Source organism: Telmatherina bonti (genome assembly GCF_933228915.1).
Source record: "Telmatherina bonti genome assembly, chromosome: 14".
Classification (NCBI taxonomy): domain Eukaryota; kingdom Metazoa; phylum Chordata; class Actinopteri; order Atheriniformes; family Telmatherinidae; genus Telmatherina; species Telmatherina bonti.
Window position 1 is genome coordinate 7,044,550 of NC_136612.1, and position 20,368 is coordinate 7,064,917.

At 51.1% G+C, this 20,368-nt stretch overlaps 1 protein-coding gene across 1 annotated transcript in view; it reads right to left on the reverse strand.

The window, feature by feature from the left end:
* Positions 1 to 703: 703 nt before the first annotated feature.
* Positions 704 to 20,368, reverse strand: part of septin12 (septin 12) — a gene marked incomplete at its 3' end in the record, with an annotated part of 29,159 nt that continues 9,494 nt past the window's right edge. The window contains exons 3-9 of the mRNA XM_079252646.1: positions 14,102 to 14,183; positions 12,930 to 13,067; positions 6,966 to 7,083; positions 4,764 to 4,859; positions 4,538 to 4,634; positions 4,011 to 4,062; positions 704 to 866 (exon numbers count right to left, since the gene is read on the reverse strand). Of these exons, the coding sequence (XP_079108772.1) occupies positions 704 to 866; positions 4,011 to 4,062; positions 4,538 to 4,634; positions 4,764 to 4,859; positions 6,966 to 7,083; positions 12,930 to 13,067; positions 14,102 to 14,183 (746 nt within the window). The remainder of the gene's footprint in view (positions 867 to 4,010; positions 4,063 to 4,537; positions 4,635 to 4,763; positions 4,860 to 6,965; positions 7,084 to 12,929; positions 13,068 to 14,101; positions 14,184 to 20,368) is intronic.

Below are 20,368 nucleotides of genomic sequence, written 5' to 3' on the forward strand. Positions count from 1 at the left end.
TTTGGCACTTTAATGTGAACTTTAAGCTTTGAAAAAGTATCTTAAACACTTTGAATACATCAACAAGGTCAGTTTTCAGTTCTATCCAGCTTTGGCATGAACACATGCTGAAAAGAGGCAAATAAACACAAGAGATGCAACAAACACAGAATGTCCTGCATAAATCCTACAGTTACATGGTTATGTTTAAACTCCCTACGGGCGGTTAGATCTACGGTTAACTGGGGTCGCGACGATGTAGGAAACGGCGTCTGCTCATAATCCCCAAAGTCGGATGATTTGAGATTACACACAGTCGTGATGAACAGGGAAGCGCTCGGCACCGCAGCAGGGAGAGGTTTCCTTCTGCACGTCAGTTATCATTCGTCAGGATTTTCCTCTCAGCTGCGATGCAGGAAGAGGCGGAAACTAAAACCGTGCTTCTGGGTGATGCATTCCCTCACGCGGTGCCGTGGCTTCCTGCTCACATGACTCAGATACATCACCATCCTTCCAGAAAATATTCACCTCACATTCAAATACATCCGTTTCCAATACATAGAATTTCTCCGTAATCCACTACTTTGTCCTGGTATTTAAAAAAGGAAATCAGATTTCTCCATCTCGTATGTCGTGTGGGAACTGGTGGATCTTCTGCCCACGCCTCACTGTGACTGGATGGCGAGCGTCGCAGCTCTGGTGGAAACACAGCACGATGGAGGGATCAGAGGTGGCTCTCGGCCTCGCATTTGTCAGTTGCGTTCCCCAGCGGCCAGGTGGACAGAACCAGTTCACTGAAGTTCATGTTGCTCTCGTTGAGCCGCCGTACGCGGTAGGTCTCATAGTGGATGTTGTGTGTGACGTCTTTCAGGTCCTGCAGGTGGGACCTGAGAGAAAAATGCAAAAACATGTAAAGATGAAGTCTTTCTGTACCAAACAGTTCTGATAAGCAGGTTTTACAACTTAATGTGCGGACAAGAAGCCGGAGAAGTCCCGCAGGAACAACCTGAAGTCCTTCAGACCCAAGTTGGACCTGATGAAACTGGACGTGACACGGTGAAGTTATTGTCTGCCTGGTAGTACCCAGAACGCTGTTCCTGTTCTGGATGGTGGGATCCAGAACGTTGTTCCTGTTCTGGATGGTGGGATCCAGAACGTTGTTCCTGTTCTGGATGGTCGGATCCAGAACGTTGTTCCTGTTCTGGATGGTAGTACCCAGAACGTTGTTCCTGTTCTGGATGGTGGGATCCAGAACGCTGTTCCTGTTCTGGATGGTGGGATCCAGAACGCTGTTCCTGTTCTGGATGGTGGGATCCAGAACGCTGTTCCTGTTCTGGATGGTGGGATCCAGAACGCTGTTCCTGTTCTGGATGGTCGGATCCAGAACGTTGTTCCTGTTCTGGATGGTCGGATCCAGAACGTTGTTCCTGTTCTGGATGGTCGGATCCAGAACGTTGTTCCTGTTCTGGATGGTAGTATCCAGAACGTTGTTCCTGTTCTGGATGGTGGTATGCAGAACGTTGTTCCTGTTCTGGATGGTGGTATCCAGAACGTTGTTCCTGTTCTGGATGGTAGGATCCAGAACGTTGTTCCTGTTCTGGATGGTAGTACCCAGAACGTTGTTCCTGTTCTGGATGGTGGTACCCAGAACGTTGTTCCTGTTCTGGATGGTCGGATCCAGAACGTTGTTCCTGTTCTGGATGGTAGGATCCAGAACGTTGTTCCTGTTCTGGATGGTGGTATCCAGAACGTTGTTCCTGTTCTGGATGGTGGTATCCAGAACGTTGTTCCTGTTCTGGATGGTGGTATGCAGAACGTTGTTCCTGTTCTGGATGGTCGTATCCAGAACGTTGTTCCTGTTCTGGATGGTGGTATCCAGAACGTTGTTCCTGTTCTGGATGGTAGGATCCAGAACGTTGTTCCTGTTCTGGATGGTGGTATCCAGAACGCTGTTTCTGTTCTGGATGGTAGGATCCAGAACGTTGTTCCTGTTCTGGATGGTAGGATCCAGAACGTTGTTCCTGTTCTGGATGGTGGTATCCAGAACGTTGTTCCTGTTCTGGATGGTGGGATCCAGAACGTTGTTCCTGTTCTGGATGGTGGGATCCAGAACGTTGTTCCTGTTCTGGATGGTGGGATCCAGAACGTTGTTCCTGTTCTGGATGGTGGGATCCAGAACGCTGTTCCTGTTCTGGATGGTGGGATCCAGAACGTTGTTCCTGTTCTGGATGGTAGTACCCAGAACGTTGTTCCTGTTCTGGATGGTAGTACCCAGAACGTTGTTCCTGTTCTGGATGGTAGTACCCAGAACGTTGTTCCTGTTCTGGATGGTAGTACCCAGAACGTTGTTCCTGTTCTGGATGGTGGTACCCAGAACGTTGTTCCTGTTCTGGATGGTGGTATCCAGAACGTTGTTCCTGTTCTGGATGGTGGTATCCAGAACGTTGTTCCTGTTCTGGATGGTAGGATCCAGAACGTTGTTCCTGTTCTGGATGGTAGTACCCAGAACGTTGTTCCTGTTCTGGATGGTCGGATCCAGAACGTTGTTCCTGTTCTGGATGGTCGGATCCAGAACGTTGTTCCTGTTCTGGATGGTCGGATCCAGAACGTTGTTCCTGTTCTGGATGGTGGTATCCAGAACGTTGTTCCTGTTCTGGATGGTGGTATCCAGAACGTTGTTCCTGTTCTGGATGGTGGTATGCAGAACGTTGTTCCTGTTCTGGATGGTGGTATGCAGAACGTTGTTCCTGTTCTGGATGGTGGTATCCAGAATGTTGTTCCTGTTCTGGATGGTGGTATCCAGAACGTTGTTCCTGTTCTGGATGGTGGTACCCAGAACGCTGTTCCTGTTCTGGATGGTGGTACCCAGAACGCTGTTCCTGTTCTGGATGGTGGTATCCAGAACGCTGTTTCTGTTCTGGATGGTGGTATCCAGAACGCTGTTCCTGTTCTGGATGGTGGGATCCAGAACGTTGTTCCTGTTCTGGATGGTAGGATCCAGAACGTTGTTCCTGTTCTGGATGGTGGTATCCAGAACGTTGTTCCTGTTCTGGATGGTGGTATCCAGAACGTTGTTCCTGTTCTGGATGGTGGTATCCAGAACGTTGTTCCTGTTCTGGATGGTAGGATCCAGAACGTTGTTCCTGTTCTGGATGGTAGGATCCAGAACGTTGTTCCTGTTCTGGATGGTGGTATCCAGAACGTTGTTCCTGTTCTGGATGGTGGTATCCAGAACGTTGTTCCTGTTCTGGATGGTGGTATCCAGAACGTTGTTCCTGTTCTGGATGGTAGGATCCAGAACGTTGTTCCTGTTCTGGATGGTAGTATCCAGAATGTTAGATCCACATCTACCTTTGATATCTTGGAAAACCTGTTGGGAACTTCTCCTGGATTTTCTCACCATTTATTGTGGAGTTCTATGCAGATAAACTGAAAATGGTCCTATGTCACAATGAGGAAGAATCCTTCACAACATTCCTGCATCCAGATGCTGATCTGGATCAGAGTCAAAGTTAGACCAGGACCCGTTCTCAGACAGATAAACGTAGGCAAAAACACGACCTTCTTGGTAGAAGTCAAGTATCCCATTTCGACCGGGAAACTCCTGTTTTATACCCGTCTTTCCCATACTGTCATTTTCCTGTAAATCTCCCAGTTTATAATAAGAAGAGAGAATAAACCGATATGAGGAGTAAAAATAAACATGCTGCAACCATATAACTTGCACACTACGCCCCCAAGGAACCGGTGACCGACACCTCTCTTACTCTCCTTGCTTGTCCTGGACGAGCCTCTAAATGAACCATAAACCTGGAGCTGGACTCCTGCTTTAGCAGATGAGCCAAAGCTCAGGCTCGTGGGTTCGAGTTCCACGTCAGGCGTAGGAGGACCTTCTACCAGTAAGAGACACGAGGTCATGAGCGTCCAACAGTCATGGCCAGTGTGGCATGTTCCCACCTCAGCAAGGACAAAGAGTCAGCTCCGTGTGTGTTCTGCAGTTTAGCTTCATCAGTTTCCTCCTAGAAACTCACCTGATTAGCAGATCCCTCAGGTTGGCAAACTCACAGTGCGCCACGTTCTCCACTGGAAGGACAAGAAGAAGAAGAAGAAGAAGAAGAAGGAGGAGGAGGAGGAGAAGAAGAAGAAGAAGGAGGAGAGGCCGTCATTGTTGGTTTAAAGCAAAAGTCACATGAAGAAGAAAAACAAAATAAAAAGATAAAACATGTGTGACTGTTTGTGTCTCTGTTCATTTAGATGATAAAGTCCAGCTGGTCCGCTCAGACCCCCCCCCCTCTCTGTTTGGGCTGATTGGTTCCTATGTGGTGGCAGTGGGGGGCGGGGGGTGGGGAGGGTGATTGGCCCGCCTGAGCTCATGCTAACAGCAGGAATCTACACCTTTCTGCATCGTGGGGTCAGAGGTCAGGTCTTCAGTCCCACAGCTGCTTTAGCTGTCGACGTTTCGTCTCCTCGTTCTCATCATCGGAGCCAAAACTGAGCTCATAATGACTTTACCGTGTCAGAGCTGAATGTAAATGCAGGTGTGAGTGTGAAACCTTACCTTCGATGATTCCCCACTTGGTCTTCCGGCCCAGAACCTTGTTTCCATTCACCTGGTGCTCCTTGTCCGTTCCCACCACGGCGAAGGGAATGCTGTCCTGGACACACCGTGGAGGAGGAAAAGGTTGGTCTCCATCACATCATGATGTGTGTCTCTGATCTCTGGATCTACTGTGTGTTCCTGGCCGTGTGTCTACTGCATTTTTATGGGGGTGTGGGGGGCGTACCCTGATCCTGTCGTTCAGGATGCGCTCCTCTGGATCCTCATCCAGCTCTCTCTGGGGGTAAACATGGATTCCATTTGCTGCCAAATCGTGTCTTATCTGCAGTTTAAGGAGAGACTGCTTAGTTTAGCAGAGAAAGAGCCTGACGTCTACGTTCTGTAGAGTAAAGTAAAGGTGTGAGAGTCAGAAAACAAGAATGTCTGATGATCCAACAAGCACTTTCCAGGTTTATATGAGAATTCTTGCAAGAAACTTCATGTGGAGAAGAATCCAGTTGACAACATGACTTGTTCATCAGCCTGTTCAGCAGCCTGACTCAAAACCACCCCCCCTCCATGATCCAGCAGCACATGGTATGGCCTGATGAGCTGGCGTCTGGATTTCAGGCTCCTCCGCCGTTTGCCCGCCGTTCATCATCACACTCTGTAACACACTTTGCGTAGGTTGTACATGTGTGAAAAAGTGCGACGTCGAGTCGAGTTGATTACCGTCATGAAACATGAACCTCCTCAGCAGCTCCACCTACAGGCCTGACATTGATACTGCAGCATATTTAAACGCTACAGGAGAAGCTTCCATCTTTGAAAGTTCTTATAAAACCTAGATTGTTTTGTCTCTGTGTGTTTTGTCGCCTCAGGACATTGATCTCGTATCTGTGGTCCAATCAGAGCTCTTGATGTCCCAGCATGTCACATCAGAACTGAAAGTCATGAGACATGTTTACTGTTTATGATCACATGATGCAGTTGCTTTGGAAGCAACAAGGGGTTGTCTGGGGAGGACAGGATCGCACTGGAAGGCTGCCTATGGCTGGTTTTCCTCCTCCTGCCCATCAGTCTGGAACACCATCACACACAGTGGATGTTCTCCATGAAAAACACACCAAACTCTGTAGAATCCCTTTAATTTGGTCAAAACTCAGTTCAATGGCATCAAACTAGAGTTTTTGGGAGAAAACAACAAGCGGTGGAAATCTGTCTGGCTGTGCGTGAAGCCGTTCTCTGCCCTGCGTAGCTTAGTGAATATGCATTCCCATCAGGACAGTCCACTAGACTCTGTCTGACTGGGGACTCGGTCCGACTGGGGACTCGGTCCGACTGGGGACTCGGTCCGACTGGGGACTCGGTCCGGTCGGGGACTCGGTCCGACTGGGGACTCGGTCCGGTCGGGGACTCGGTCCGACTGGGGACTCGGTCCGACTGGGGACTCGGTCCGACTGGGGACTCGGTCCGACTGGGGACTCGGTCCGACTGGGGACTCGGTCCGGTCGGGGACTCGGTCCGACTGGGGACTCGGTCCGGTCGGGGACTCGGTCCGGTTGGGGACTCGGTCCGGATGGGGACTCGGTCCGGATGGGGACTCGGTCCGGTCGGGGACTCGGTCCGGATGGGGACTCGGTCCGGATGGGGACTCGGTCCGGTCGGGGACTCGGTCCGGTCGGGGACTCGGTCCGGATGGGGACTCGGTCCGGATGGGGACTCGGTCCAGCTGTAGGGGGGTGTATCCATGCGGACCGTGTTCACGCTGCACTTTGGTCAAACCAGTCAAACCATTAGAATAATATGTCCCCATTCAGAGGAGGCGCTGCACTAGTATTTAGCAGAAGAGAGGACCAGACCGGCGTGAAGAAGAAAACTCTGTTTCCTCCACCTGCCAGTTAAACATGGAGACCAAACTATGGCTGTTTTGGGTTTTTATTGTGTCTTATGCAAGTATACTGCAGAAATCCACTGCAACAATGGACGCAGTATGAACACCAGACGAGGCAGAGGACCCACAATGCAATGCTACGCCACATGCAGGAAGGGACTTGGTTTGTAGTCCGCTTCCTGTACTTGGTCCATTTGAAACGGGCCGAGACCTGCGTTTGTAGGCGGACCATTTCTTTGGTCCAAACCAGAATTAGTTTGGTGCGTTCACATTTCCCCAAACAAAGCGACTTTCTGAGCAAACAGACCCGGATCAGAAAGGCTGATGTGGACGTGTCCTTGATGAGGGTGAACGGCGACAGGAAAAGCCACTTAGGTCGGACGGAAGCAGCTGGAAACATCTGGGAATGTGTCAGCTGTTAAAGGCTAAAGCTTAAAGCTAATGCACATCATAAAAAACCTTCGTGTGGATTTAACCTTTTATTAAATACCTGGAATAATGAAAGAGCAGGATGAAACTAAAAAACCTTGTGTGTGTGTGTGTGTGTGTTCTCACCCTTTCTTTGAACTCCTGTCTTTCCTCCACAGTGAGTGTGTCGGCTTTGGCGATGACCGGCACGATGCTCACGATCTCCCCCAACCGTTTCATGAACTCCACGTCGATTGGACGTAACCTGGTAACACACAGAGCTCCTGGTCAGGATGACACGATGGAGGCCATGCAGATCAAATTTCATGGATCAGTTGTCTAAAAGAGATCTTCTCTGTTCCACTACACGCTAAAGAACCCACTAAAGGTCGCACGACGCCGTTAGAAACGCTGAACACAGCCAGGTCTACGTCCCTGAGACGCAATGCTGCACTTCCACTGCAGCAATGGAGTCCACCAGCGTTGGAGTCCACCAGCGTTGGAGTCCACCAGCGTTGGAGTCCAGCAGAGATGGAGTCCAGCAGAGATGGAGTCCAACAGAGATGGAGTCCAACAGCGTTGGAGTCCAACAGCGTTGGAGTCCAACAGAGATGGAGTCCAACAGCGTTGGAGTCCAACAGCGTTGGAGTCCAGCAGAGATGGAGTCCAGCAGAGATGGAGTCCAACAGAGATGGAGTCCAACAGCGTTGGAGTCCAACAGAGATGGAGTCCAACAGCGTTGGAGTCCAGCAGCGATGGAGTCCAGCAGCGTTGGAGTCCAGCAGCGATGGAGTCCAACAGCGTTGGAGTCCAACAGCGTTGGAGTCCAGCAGCGTTGGAGTCCAGCAGAGATGGAGTCCAGCAGTGATGGAGTCCAGCAGCGTTGGAGTCCAGCAGCGTTGGAGTCCAGCAGCGATGGAGTCCAGCTGAGGTGGAGTCCAGCAGCGATGGAGTCCAGCAGCGATGGAGTCCAGCTGAGGTGGAGTCCAGCAGGGATGGAGTCCAGCAGGGATGGAGTCCAGCAGGGATGGAGTCCAGCTGAGGTGGAGTCCAGCAGGGATGGAGTCCAGCTGAGGTGGAGTCCAGCTGAGGTGGAGTCCAGCAGCGATGGAGTCCAGCTGAGGTGGAGTCCAGCAGGGATGGAGTCCAGCTGAGGTGGAGTCCAGCAGGGATGGAGTCCAGCAGGGATGGAGTCCAGCAGGGATGGAGTCCAGCTGAGGTGGAGTCCAGCAGGGATGGAGTCCAGCAGGGATGGAGTCCAGCAGCGATGGAGTCCAGCTGAGGTGGAGTCCAGCAGCGATGGAGTCCAGCTGAGGTGGAGTCCAGCAGGGATGGAGTCCAGCAGCGATGGAGTCCAGCAGGGATGGAGTCCAGCAGCGATGGAGTCCAGCAGGGATGGAGTCCAGCAGGGATGGAGTCCAGCTGAGGTGGAGTCCAGCTGAGATGGAGTCCAGCAGGGATGGAGTCCAGCAGCGATGGAGTCCAGCAGCGATGGAGTCCAGCTGAGGTGGAGTCCAGCAGCGATGGAGTCCAGCAGGGATGGAGTCCAGCAGGGATGGAGTCCAGCAGGGATGGAGTCCAGCTGAGGTGGAGTCCAGCTGAGGTGGAGTCCAGCAGCGATGGAGTCCAGCAGGGATGGAGTCCAGCAGCGATGGAGTCCAGCTGAGGTGGAGTCCAGCAGCGATGGAGTCCAGCAGCGATGGAGTCCAGCAGGGATGGAGTCCAGCAGGGATGGAGTCCAGCTGAGGTGGAGTCCAGCTGAGATGGAGTCCAGCAGCGATGGAGTCCAGCAGGGATGGAGTCCAGCAGCGATGGAGTCCAGCAGGGATGGAGTCCAGCAGCGATGGAGTCCAGCAGCGATGGAGTCCAGCAGGGATGGAGTCCAGCAGGGATGGAGTCCAGCAGGGATGGAGTCCAGCTGAGATGGAGTCCAGCAGGGATGGAGTCCAGCAGGGATGGAGTCCAGCAGCGATGGAGTCCAGCAGCGATGGAGTCCAGCTGAGGTGGAGTCCAGCAGCGATGGAGTCCAGCTGAGGTGGAGTCCAGCAGGGATGGAGTCCAGCAGCGATGGAGTCCAGCAGGGATGGAGTCCAGCAGCGATGGAGTCCAGCAGGGATGGAGTCCAGCAGGGATGGAGTCCAGCAGGGATGGAGTCCAGCTGAGGTGGAGTCCAGCTGAGATGGAGTCCAGCAGGGATGGAGTCCAGCAGCGATGGAGTCCAGCAGCGATGGAGTCCAGCTGAGGTGGAGTCCAGCAGCGATGGAGTCCAGCAGGGATGGAGTCCAGCAGGGATGGAGTCCAGCTGAGGTGGAGTCCAGCTGAGGTGGAGTCCAGCAGCGATGGAGTCCAGCAGGGATGGAGTCCAGCAGCGATGGAGTCCAGCTGAGGTGGAGTCCAGCAGCGATGGAGTCCAGCAGCGATGGAGTCCAGCAGGGATGGAGTCCAGCAGGGATGGAGTCCAGCAGGGATGGAGTCCAGCAGGGATGGAGTCCAGCAGCGATGGAGTCCAGCAGGGATGGAGTCCAGCAGGGATGGAGTCCAGCTGAGATGGAGTCCAGCAGGGATGGAGTCCAGCAGGGATGGAGTCCAGCAGCGATGGAGTCCAGCAGGGATGGAGTCCAGCAGCGATGGAGTCCAGCAGGGATGGAGTCCAGCAGGGATGGAGTCCAGCAGCGATGGAGTCCAGCAGGGATGGAGTCCAGCAGGGATGGAGTCCAGCAGGGATGGAGTCCAGCTGAGATGGAGTCCAGCTGAGATGGAGTCCAGCTGAGATGGAGTCCAGCTGAGATGGAGTCCAGCAGCGTTGGAGTCCAGCTGAGGTGGAGTCCAGCAGTGATGGAGTCCAGCAGCGTTGGAGTCCAGCAGCGTTGGAGTCCAGCAGCGATGGAGTCCAGCTGAGGTGGAGTCCAGCAGCGATGGAGTCCAGCAGCGATGGAGTCCAGCTGAGGTGGAGTCCAGCAGGGATGGAGTCCAGCAGGGATGGAGTCCAGCAGGGATGGAGTCCAGCTGAGGTGGAGTCCAGCAGGGATGGAGTCCAGCTGAGGTGGAGTCCAGCTGAGGTGGAGTCCAGCAGCGATGGAGTCCAGCTGAGGTGGAGTCCAGCAGGGATGGAGTCCAGCTGAGGTGGAGTCCAGCAGGGATGGAGTCCAGCAGGGATGGAGTCCAGCAGGGATGGAGTCCAGCTGAGGTGGAGTCCAGCAGGGATGGAGTCCAGCAGGGATGGAGTCCAGCAGGGATGGAGTCCAGCAGCGATGGAGTCCAGCAGCGATGGAGTCCAGCTGAGGTGGAGTCCAGCAGCGATGGAGTCCAGCTGAGGTGGAGTCCAGCAGGGATGGAGTCCAGCAGCGATGGAGTCCAGCAGGGATGGAGTCCAGCAGCGATGGAGTCCAGCAGGGATGGAGTCCAGCAGGGATGGAGTCCAGCAGCGATGGAGTCCAGCTGAGGTGGAGTCCAGCTGAGATGGAGTCCAGCAGGGATGGAGTCCAGCAGCGATGGAGTCCAGCAGCGATGGAGTCCAGCTGAGGTGGAGTCCAGCAGCGATGGAGTCCAGCAGGGATGGAGTCCAGCAGGGATGGAGTCCAGCTGAGGTGGAGTCCAGCTGAGGTGGAGTCCAGCAGCGATGGAGTCCAGCAGGGATGGAGTCCAGCAGCGATGGAGTCCAGCTGAGGTGGAGTCCAGCAGCGATGGAGTCCAGCAGCGATGGAGTCCAGCAGGGATGGAGTCCAGCAGGGATGGAGTCCAGCTGAGGTGGAGTCCAGCTGAGATGGAGTCCAGCAGCGATGGAGTCCAGCAGGGATGGAGTCCAGCAGCGATGGAGTCCAGCAGGGATGGAGTCCAGCAGGGATGGAGTCCAGCAGCGATGGAGTCCAGCAGGGATGGAGTCCAGCAGGGATGGAGTCCAGCAGGGATGGAGTCCAGCAGGGATGGAGTCCAGCAGGGATGGAGTCCAGCTGAGATGGAGTCCAGCAGGGATGGAGTCCAGCAGGGATGGAGTCCAGCAGCGATGGAGTCCAGCAGCGATGGAGTCCAGCAGCGATGGAGTCCAGCTGAGGTGGAGTCCAGCAGCGATGGAGTCCAGCTGAGGTGGAGTCCAGCAGGGATGGAGTCCAGCAGCGATGGAGTCCAGCAGGGATGGAGTCCAGCAGCGATGGAGTCCAGCAGGGATGGAGTCCAGCAGGGATGGAGTCCAGCTGAGGTGGAGTCCAGCTGAGATGGAGTCCAGCAGGGATGGAGTCCAGCAGCGATGGAGTCCAGCAGCGATGGAGTCCAGCTGAGGTGGAGTCCAGCAGCGATGGAGTCCAGCAGGGATGGAGTCCAGCAGGGATGGAGTCCAGCTGAGGTGGAGTCCAGCTGAGGTGGAGTCCAGCAGCGATGGAGTCCAGCAGGGATGGAGTCCAGCAGCGATGGAGTCCAGCTGAGGTGGAGTCCAGCAGCGATGGAGTCCAGCAGCGATGGAGTCCAGCAGGGATGGAGTCCAGCAGGGATGGAGTCCAGCTGAGGTGGAGTCCAGCTGAGATGGAGTCCAGCAGCGATGGAGTCCAGCAGGGATGGAGTCCAGCAGCGATGGAGTCCAGCAGGGATGGAGTCCAGCAGGGATGGAGTCCAGCAGCGATGGAGTCCAGCAGGGATGGAGTCCAGCAGGGATGGAGTCCAGCAGGGATGGAGTCCAGCTGAGGTGGAGTCCAGCAGGGATGGAGTCCAGCAGGGATGGAGTCCAGCAGCGATGGAGTCCAGCAGCGATGGAGTCCAGCAGCGATGGAGTCCAGCAGGGATGGAGTCCAGCAGGGATGGAGTCCAGCAGGGATGGAGTCCAGCAGGGATGGAGTCCAGCAGCGATGGAGTCCAGCAGGGATGGAGTCCAGCAGCGATGGAGTCCAGCAGGGATGGAGTCCAGCAGCGATGGAGTCCCGGAAAGCATCATGACTGCGACTGCAACCTGACAACAGGTCACCTGCTGCCTGGTGCAGCTCAGCATGGAGGACTGGATCAGAGACTCCCTGCCATCAGTTTTCCCGAAGCAGGATATTTTCTGTGGATCGCTGTGAGATGACATAGCTGGAGGTGTTGCTAGACATATAACCTGCTTTCTGAGCCAGACCTCTTCAGCCAACGGGGTGCTGAAGCGAGGACGACAAACGGAGAGCGCCGAGTCAGGCTCTGGCGTTCTCTCACCAGCTGGTGTTTCAGCATCGTGTGATGGCCCGCCATCTTGGTTTTGCTTTTGTGTTTGTTGGTGATCATAGGAGAAAGTGCTGCACCTGCAGAGGTGGGAGTGGCTCCACTTATAAAGCCTTTCTCGGCCAGACACAACTTCTCTGCTGCCGGGCAGCCATCCCCTCCACATCCTGGTAATTAGGATTCTTAAAGATTGTGGTTTACATTTGCATTTGACCCTCATATGTCCACATGCCACTTTAGTTTATTTTGGTTCATTTCTTTGAACGGGTAATAAATCTGTTTCAATGTGTGACTCCTCTGTGCTAAGTTGGTAACAGACAATCACAATGCACATTCTGAGTTGCTTTCACTTCTGCTTCTGCCTCTGGTTTCTTTCACATTTCCTATTTTCAGACCCAATTGGCTAAAAACTGTTTAGTATGGAAGGTGCAGCAGGGTCTAGCACCTTGTCCGGGTTTGGGGTGATGCAGAACTCTGTAGTCAAGTAATACAGCGGCAGTTAGTCCAGTCCTCACTAGAGCAAGGGACGTAGATCAGTCTATTTCTGAGTCATGCAGTGTGAAGTAGGTGCAGCAGAGGGGGAATGGAGGCAGTGCCTGTTGCAGGACATGAGCTGAATGAGTCAACGTTCCAACTTTCATTTGGTTCAGTTCAACATTCAGAGAAAGACGAAAGCTTTGGTTTGATCTTGTTTCAGCCTTCTGAACGTCTCGCTTTTACAACTTTAACGTTTTGCTCTGAACAACCACCATGTTTCATCAGAGTTGTGATGAATTCCCTGTTTTGCCATTTCACAGCTGTTTCTTTGGGACCACGTTTCCTGTCATTCAGCTCATACAGCTGCATATATATAAATAAATGTATATATACATGTATACACGTTTACAGAAACAATCACAGTCTAGCTGAAGGCAGCAGTGCATGAGAACTGACCTGTGTCCGGTGGCAGGGAGGAAGTAGATGCAGCAGTGCACTCTGCTGTCAGGTATCCTCCTCTTACGGTTGACGTTCAGCTCTTCTCTCAGATATTTCTCATACTGCTCGTTGACATACTTTACAATGGGCTCCCAGCTTGAGAGGAGCAGAGGGAAGAGTTGGTGAGTTACAGGAATCTGGGAGTGGGTATACGCCAAATATACTCAATGTGCCCTGAGTTGTAAGCGAGTTTGGATTCAGGAGAAAACAGTTTCAGCTCATCTATGTTGTCATCAGAATCAATGTGAAGAGTTTCAGTCAGGATTTAAAGCTCATCATAGCACGGAGACAGCACTGGTGAAAGTTACTAATGATCTTCTCATGGCCTCAGATAAAGGACCCCAGTCTGGACTGATCCTGTTACATCTTAGTGCTGCATTGGACACCATTCATCACAACATTCTGCTACAGAGGCTGGAACATGTTACTGGGATTAAAGGGACCACATTAGACTGGTTCCAGTCTTATTTATCTGATAGATTTCAGCTTGTTAATGTAAATGATGAGTCTTCCTCACACACCAGAGGAAGTCATGGAGTTCCTCAGGGTTCTGTACTTGGACCAATACTTTTCACCTTCTACATGCTTCCCTTAGGAAATATCATCAGACAGCATGGTAGAAACTGTCATTTCTATGCAGATGATACTCAGATTTACTTCTCCATGAAGCCTGATGTAACCAATCAGGTTGATAGATTACAAAGATGTCTTACAGACATCAAGACCTGGATGTCTCTGGATTTCCTCCTGTTAAACTCAGACAGACTGAGGTTTCTGTCTTTGGACATGAAACCTCAGGACAACATTGTCCAGCTGTGTGATTAATCTGGATTCATTAATCTGGCTTCCAGTATTACGGTGAGGAACCTTGGAGTTCTTCTGGACCAGGGTTGGTCTTTCAGCTTGCATTTAAAACAGGTTTCTAGAACCTTCTTCCACCTACGTAATACTGCAAACATGAGGGACATCCTGTCTCAGAGAGATGCAGAAAAACTAGTCCATGTCTTTGTTACTACCAGACTGGATTACTGCTGTTTTTTTTCATTAACGTTCTGTCCCATCGTACATCAGATATCTCATAGTTCCATATGTTCCATTCTGGATGGAATACAGTTCCGGCTGTCACTCACCAGTTCTCATTGTTGATCTGGTCTCCAAATCCCGGCGTGTCAATCACCGTCAGCTTCATCTTGACCCCCTTCTCCTCAATCACTGGATGGGACAGAAAAGAAGGACGGCGGGTTAAAACCTGCACACCTGAAGCGAGAGGTGGAGTCGGGCTTGTCCCTACAGGCCAGCGCTCGCCATCACTGAGGCCTTCAGGCTGAAGCAGATTCATGTTTCTATGTTGCTACACTTTATTTGTTGTAGGTATCTGCATGAAGGGATCAAAGTGCTGCCTTCCCCGAGTCCTTCTGAGATGTGCACTTCCGACAGCTGAGCCATGAAGACTATCATTTAGGTGTCGAGTCATTGTTGAGTAAGCATCCAGGAATCTCCTTGTACGGAAAGCGTGACGGCAAACATCTGGAACAGCAGCATTAAGCTTTTCACTGACCTGTAATAACGTACGGCTGTTGTTGCAGCGCAGAAGAGATAAAGTTTCACTGGTAGGAGAACATTTCCCGTCTACACAACGCTGTCCTGTCTGAGTCATGTGATCATTCCAGCTCCTCATGCGCTCCAGAAGCCGCTGGATCTGGCAGGTGTGTCCTGCAGGCATCACCTGGAGCCTGGCAGGGCGGCTTGACGTGCAGAGGCATGGTCGGCAGTCAAGTCACAGCGTGAGGACATCAAGGTGTTTACGTTTAATGAAGTAAATCTTTTAAAACACATTGCTTTTTATTTATTTTATCAGTTTTTACTAATAGGTCTAATATATATTTTCACATAAACATGTACAAATCCATATAATACATTTAATTTTAAATCTGAATAATTTATGCAGTTATCAGTTTTCATTTTAAACGTGTTGTTAAACATCATTAAACATTTTATATCTGTTATATTATGAGATTGTAAGTTTTTATTTGACCTGATCGGTGATAATTCTAATTCCGACAGGCTGCATTGTTTATGTATATTTACACACACGTGTAGTTTGGCCAGTTAAATCACTGTTATATCCCTCCGTTACGGGGCGTCACCATAGCAACGTGCTAGTTCAGATCAGCTGTTTTTGACAAGTGAATGAGAGAAACGTGCTTTAGCTTGACTACGGCTGTTCAGCATAAAAACTACATGGAGGCCAACATGAAATAGTTCCTGTACATATTTAGCAAGTTTTGAAAAAAAGAAAATTATTTCTATGAAATGTTTACTGTGTGGGACCATGATGATATCAGTGGATTGAACAACATTAAAATGCTAAGGCATGATGCAAAGTGCATGAGATTCTTATGGATGTGCAGCAACTGTGTGATGCTTCATGTCAACATGGAGCCAAAGCTCTGAGGAATGTTTCCACCTTGTAGAATCCGTCACACTAAGAATTAAATCTGAAGGGCAAAGTGGGTTCGACCTGGTACGAGGAAGTGGACTTGGTAAAGTGGGTCGCGTAAAGCACTGATGCATCAACATCATATTTTCATTTGTACAGACTCCAGAAAACTCCTGAAGCATGGCAGTGCTTCACTGATAAACTAATAGAAACAAACAAAGCGCCATAAACTGCTCTAAACGTGGTAAATCACTACTGTCTGCCTGAAATCGTGAGTGGAGTTACAGTGCGATGAAAGCTTTATAACACAGAGACAATCCCGACATCCTCGTTTCCAGGTTTCAGGCTGTTACCATGTGACCTGCGTGACCTGCTAGGCAGCTGGAAACTGTTTACGCGCAGCAGCAAAATGCGTCTCGGCCTGTAAGCGATGAAATCATATACATGTAACGTTCCAGTGAGCAGACAACAGACAGGACATCCATAGGTCTGATGCCACCTGCGAGGAGACGCTCACCGACCCAAGCCAAACCATCATGTTGGTTTTGTTTCTGTTTCCAACCAGAAATCAGCAGTAAGATCCAGGAAAGTCTGCGGCTCAGCCGCACAGCGACGTGCTGAGGGACCAACAGGAACGCAACACCACACCAGAACCTGTAACAGACCCTGTAACAGAATCTGCAACAGAACCTGCAACAGAATCTGCAACAGAATCTGCAACAGAACCTGCAACAGAACCTGCAACAGAATCTGCAACAGAACCTGCAACAGAACCTGCAACAGAATCTGCAACAGAACCTGCAACAGAATCTGCAACAGAACCTGCAACAGAACCTGCAACAGAATCTGCAACAGAACCTGCAACAGAACCTGCAACAGAATCTGCAACAGAATCTGCAACAGAATCTGCAACAGAACCTGCAACAGAATCTGCAACAGAACCTGCAACAGAATCTGCAACAGAATCTGCAACAGAATCTGCAACAGAACCTGCAACAGAATCTGCAACAGACCCTGTAACAGAACCTGTAACGGAACCTGCAACGGAACCTGCAACGGAACCTGTAACGGAACCTGCAACAGAACCTGTAACAGAACCTGTAACGGAACCTGCAACAGAACCTGTAACAGAACCTGCAACAGAATCTGCAACAGAACCTGTAACAGAACCTGTAACGGAACCTGCAACAGAACCTGTAACAGAACCTGCAACAGAATCTGCAACAGACCCTGTAACAGAACCTGTAACGGAACCTGTAACGAAACCTGCAACGGAACCTGTAACAGAACCTGTAACGGAACCTGCAACAGAACCTGTAACAGAACCTGCAACAGAATCTGCAACAGAACCTGTAACAGAACCTGTAACGGAACCTGCAACAGAACCTGTAACAGAACCTGCAACAGAATCTGCAACAGACCCTGTAACAGAACCTGTAACAGAATCTGTAACAGAACCTGTAACAGAATCTGTAACGGAACCTGTAACGGAACCTGCAACGGAACCTGTAACAGAACCTGCAACAGAATCTGCAACAGACCCTGTAACAGAACCTGCAACAGAATCTGCAACAGAATCTGCAACAGACCCTGTAACAGAACCTGCAACAGAATCTGTAACGGAACCTGCAACAGAACCTGTAACGGAACCTGCAACAGAACCTGTAACAGAACCTGTAACGGAACCTGCAACAGAACCTGTAACAGAACCTGCAACAGAATCTGCAACAGACCCTGTAACAGAACCTGCAACAGAATCTGTAACGGAACCTGCAACAGAACCTGTAACGGAACCTGCAACAGACCTTGTTTCAGAACCTTTAACATAACCTGCGACAGAACCTGTAACAGACCCTGTAACAGAATCTACCCTGCCGCTGTACCAATGAGCCTCACAAACTACCGTAAGTCATGGAGTTCCTCAAGGTTCTGTACTTGGACCAGTACTCTTCACGCTATATATGCTCCCTTTAGGCAAAATTATTAGACAGCATGGAATAAACTTTCATTGTTATGCAGATGATACTCAACTATGCTTATCCTTTAAACCAGATGAAACAAATCAGCCCAATAGGCTACAAAATTGTCTCATAGACATAAAGACTTGGATGTCTAGAAATTTTCTCCTCTTAAACTCAGATAAGACTGAAGTCATTCTCGTTGGATCTGGAAAAACTCAGAGCTAAATTTTCCAGTTTTGTTATGAACCTGGATGGCATTACTTTAGCTTCCAGTGCTACAGTGAGAAACCTTGGAGTAATATTTGACCCTGACCTGTCCTTTGGTCCACATATTAAGCAGGTTACTAAAACAGCCTTCTTTCATTTACGTAATATAGCCAAAATTAGGGACATTCTGTCTCAGAGTGATGCAGAAAAACTGGTTCACGCTTTTGTTACTTTGAGACTAGATTACTGTAACTCTCTATTACTGGGCTGTCCTAAATATGCCCTGAAAAGCCTTCAGCTGATCCAGAATTCTGCAGCCAGAGTCCTGACCAGAACCAGCAGGAGAGATCATATTTCTCCAGTTTTAGCCTCTCTTCATTGGCTGCCTGTTGAATCTAGAATAGAATTTAAAATCCTTCTCCTTACATATAAAGCCCTCCACAGCCAGGCACCACTTTATATCAGAGACCTCATTGTTCCTTATATACCAAGTAGAGTACTTCGTTCGCAGACTGCAGGCTTACTTGTGGTTCCTAGAGTCTCAAAGAGCCGAGCAGGAGGCAGAGCCTTTGGTTATCAGGCCCCTCTCTTATGGAATAAGCTCCCAGTTAGTGTTAGGGAAGCAGACACCCTCCCCACCTTTAAGACTAGGCTGAAGACTTATCTTTTTGATAAGTCCTATAGCTAGGGATGGTTAGCATCCCTTAGTTATGCTGCTATAGGTTTAGACTGCTGAGGGACATTTCCTGATACACTGAGCTTCTTTCTCTGTCGCTCTTTTTTACCCCCCCCCCCAATAACAGTGTAGCATCATTAACATGTATGTCTCCTGTCTCAGCAGGTCTCCCTGGCCGGGAGTAGCAGTTCCTGTTGTCTGTTGTCTTTCTGTCCTCTTCCCCCCACACAGCAGAGGCAGATGGCTGCCTGTCCTGAGCCGGGTTCTGCCGGAGGTTTCCTTCCTGTTAAAAGGGAGTTTTTTCCTTCCCACTGTCGCCAGTGTGCTTGCTCAGGATGGGAGATTGAGTTGGACTCAACTCAATCTGTTGGTTTCCTTATATAGGCTGTTATGAATTGGCCTTCATTATGTTTTCCCCTCTGTCTGTAAAACGTCTTGAGATGGCATTGCCGTGATTTGACGCTATATAAATAAAGTTGAATTGAATTGAATTGAATCTGTAACAGAACCTGCAACAGATCCTTTTCCTTCTCCTTGTCTACAGGCCTTCCATCTGATGCAGATGCTCGGAAATAAGGAACATCTGTTTGTAGACCAAACAAGACCAAACTGTTCCATCTACAACCAGATGTCATGGTTCCGGTAAAACTAAAAACAAAGGCAACAATCTGTCTGAAACTGTGGAGTGATGGCATCCCAACGTGGGAGGCGGCCGTCAGACCCTCATGAACCTGTCCGCTGCTGTAAAACCACGTTTGTAATGTCGTCTCTTTTCCCTTCAGCAGGACCATTTCTGGTCAAAACACCTTTATAAACCGCAGCTGCACTGTCGACCCAGTGCATAACATCTGCACTGAGCAGCGTCCAGCTGTGATCGGACCAGGACCAGGGACCCACGTTAGCCCCAGGTCTGAACAGGTCTTCTGTTCCAGTTTTACACTTTTGCTTCAGTAACATCCAAAGACCCTGATAAACTTTTCTGTTCTGCTGTCAATACTGCCTCAGGAGATCCCGAATACAAGCGTCTGAGATGAGATTCCCTCACAGGGTGGCCGGCATGAGGAGCTCGGTCATCCGGGAGGAGATCAGAGTAGAGCCGCTGCTCCTCCGCATCAAGAAGAGCCAGGTGAGGTGGATCAGGCATCTGGTCAGGATGCCTCCTGGACCTCCCTGGTGAGGTGTTCCAGACACGTCCCCGTCCCCCGGGGACGTGTCTGACCCCGGGGAGGACCCAGAACACGCTGGAGGGATTATATCTCTCGGCAGCTAATGGGGATCCAAATAAAAAGAAAGGAAGGAAGAAAGAAAGAAAGAAAAGCCTGGGAACGCTATCATGGGGCGTTCATGTCACTGACGCTTCCTGCAACACATCTCCAGCTGTTTTAGCAGCAGATTGTTTTTGCACTCATGAACTCACGGACTGGACGGCCGGATCAGGCAGCAACCTGACGGACTGGACGACCCGATCAGGCAGCAGACTGACGGACTGGACGGCCCGATCAGGCAGCAGACTGACGGACTGGACGGCCGGATCAGGCAGCAGACTGACGGACTGGACGGCCGGATCAGGCAGCAGACTGACGGACTGGACGGCCGGATCAGACAGCAAACTGACGGACTGGACGACCCGATCAGACAGCAGACTGACGGACTGGACGACCCGATCAGGCAGCAGACTGACGGACTGGACGGCCGGATCAGACAGCAGACTGACGGACTGGACGACCCGATCAGGCAGCAGACTGACGGACTGGACGGCCCGATCAGGCAGCAGACTGACGGACTGGACGGCCCGATCAGGCAGCAGACTGACGGACTGGACGGCCGGATCAGGCAGCAGACTGACGGACTGGACGACCCGATCAGACAGCAGACTGACGGACTGGACGGCCGGATCAGGCAGCAGACTGACGGACTGGACGACCCGATCAGGCAGCAGACTGACGGACTGGACGACCCGATCAGGCAGCAGACTGACGGACTGGACGGCCCGATCAGGCAGCAGACTGACGGACTGGACGACCGGATCAGGCAGCAGACTGACGGACTGGACGGCCGGATCAGGCAGCAGACTGACGGACTGGACGACCCGATCAGACAGCAGACTGACGGA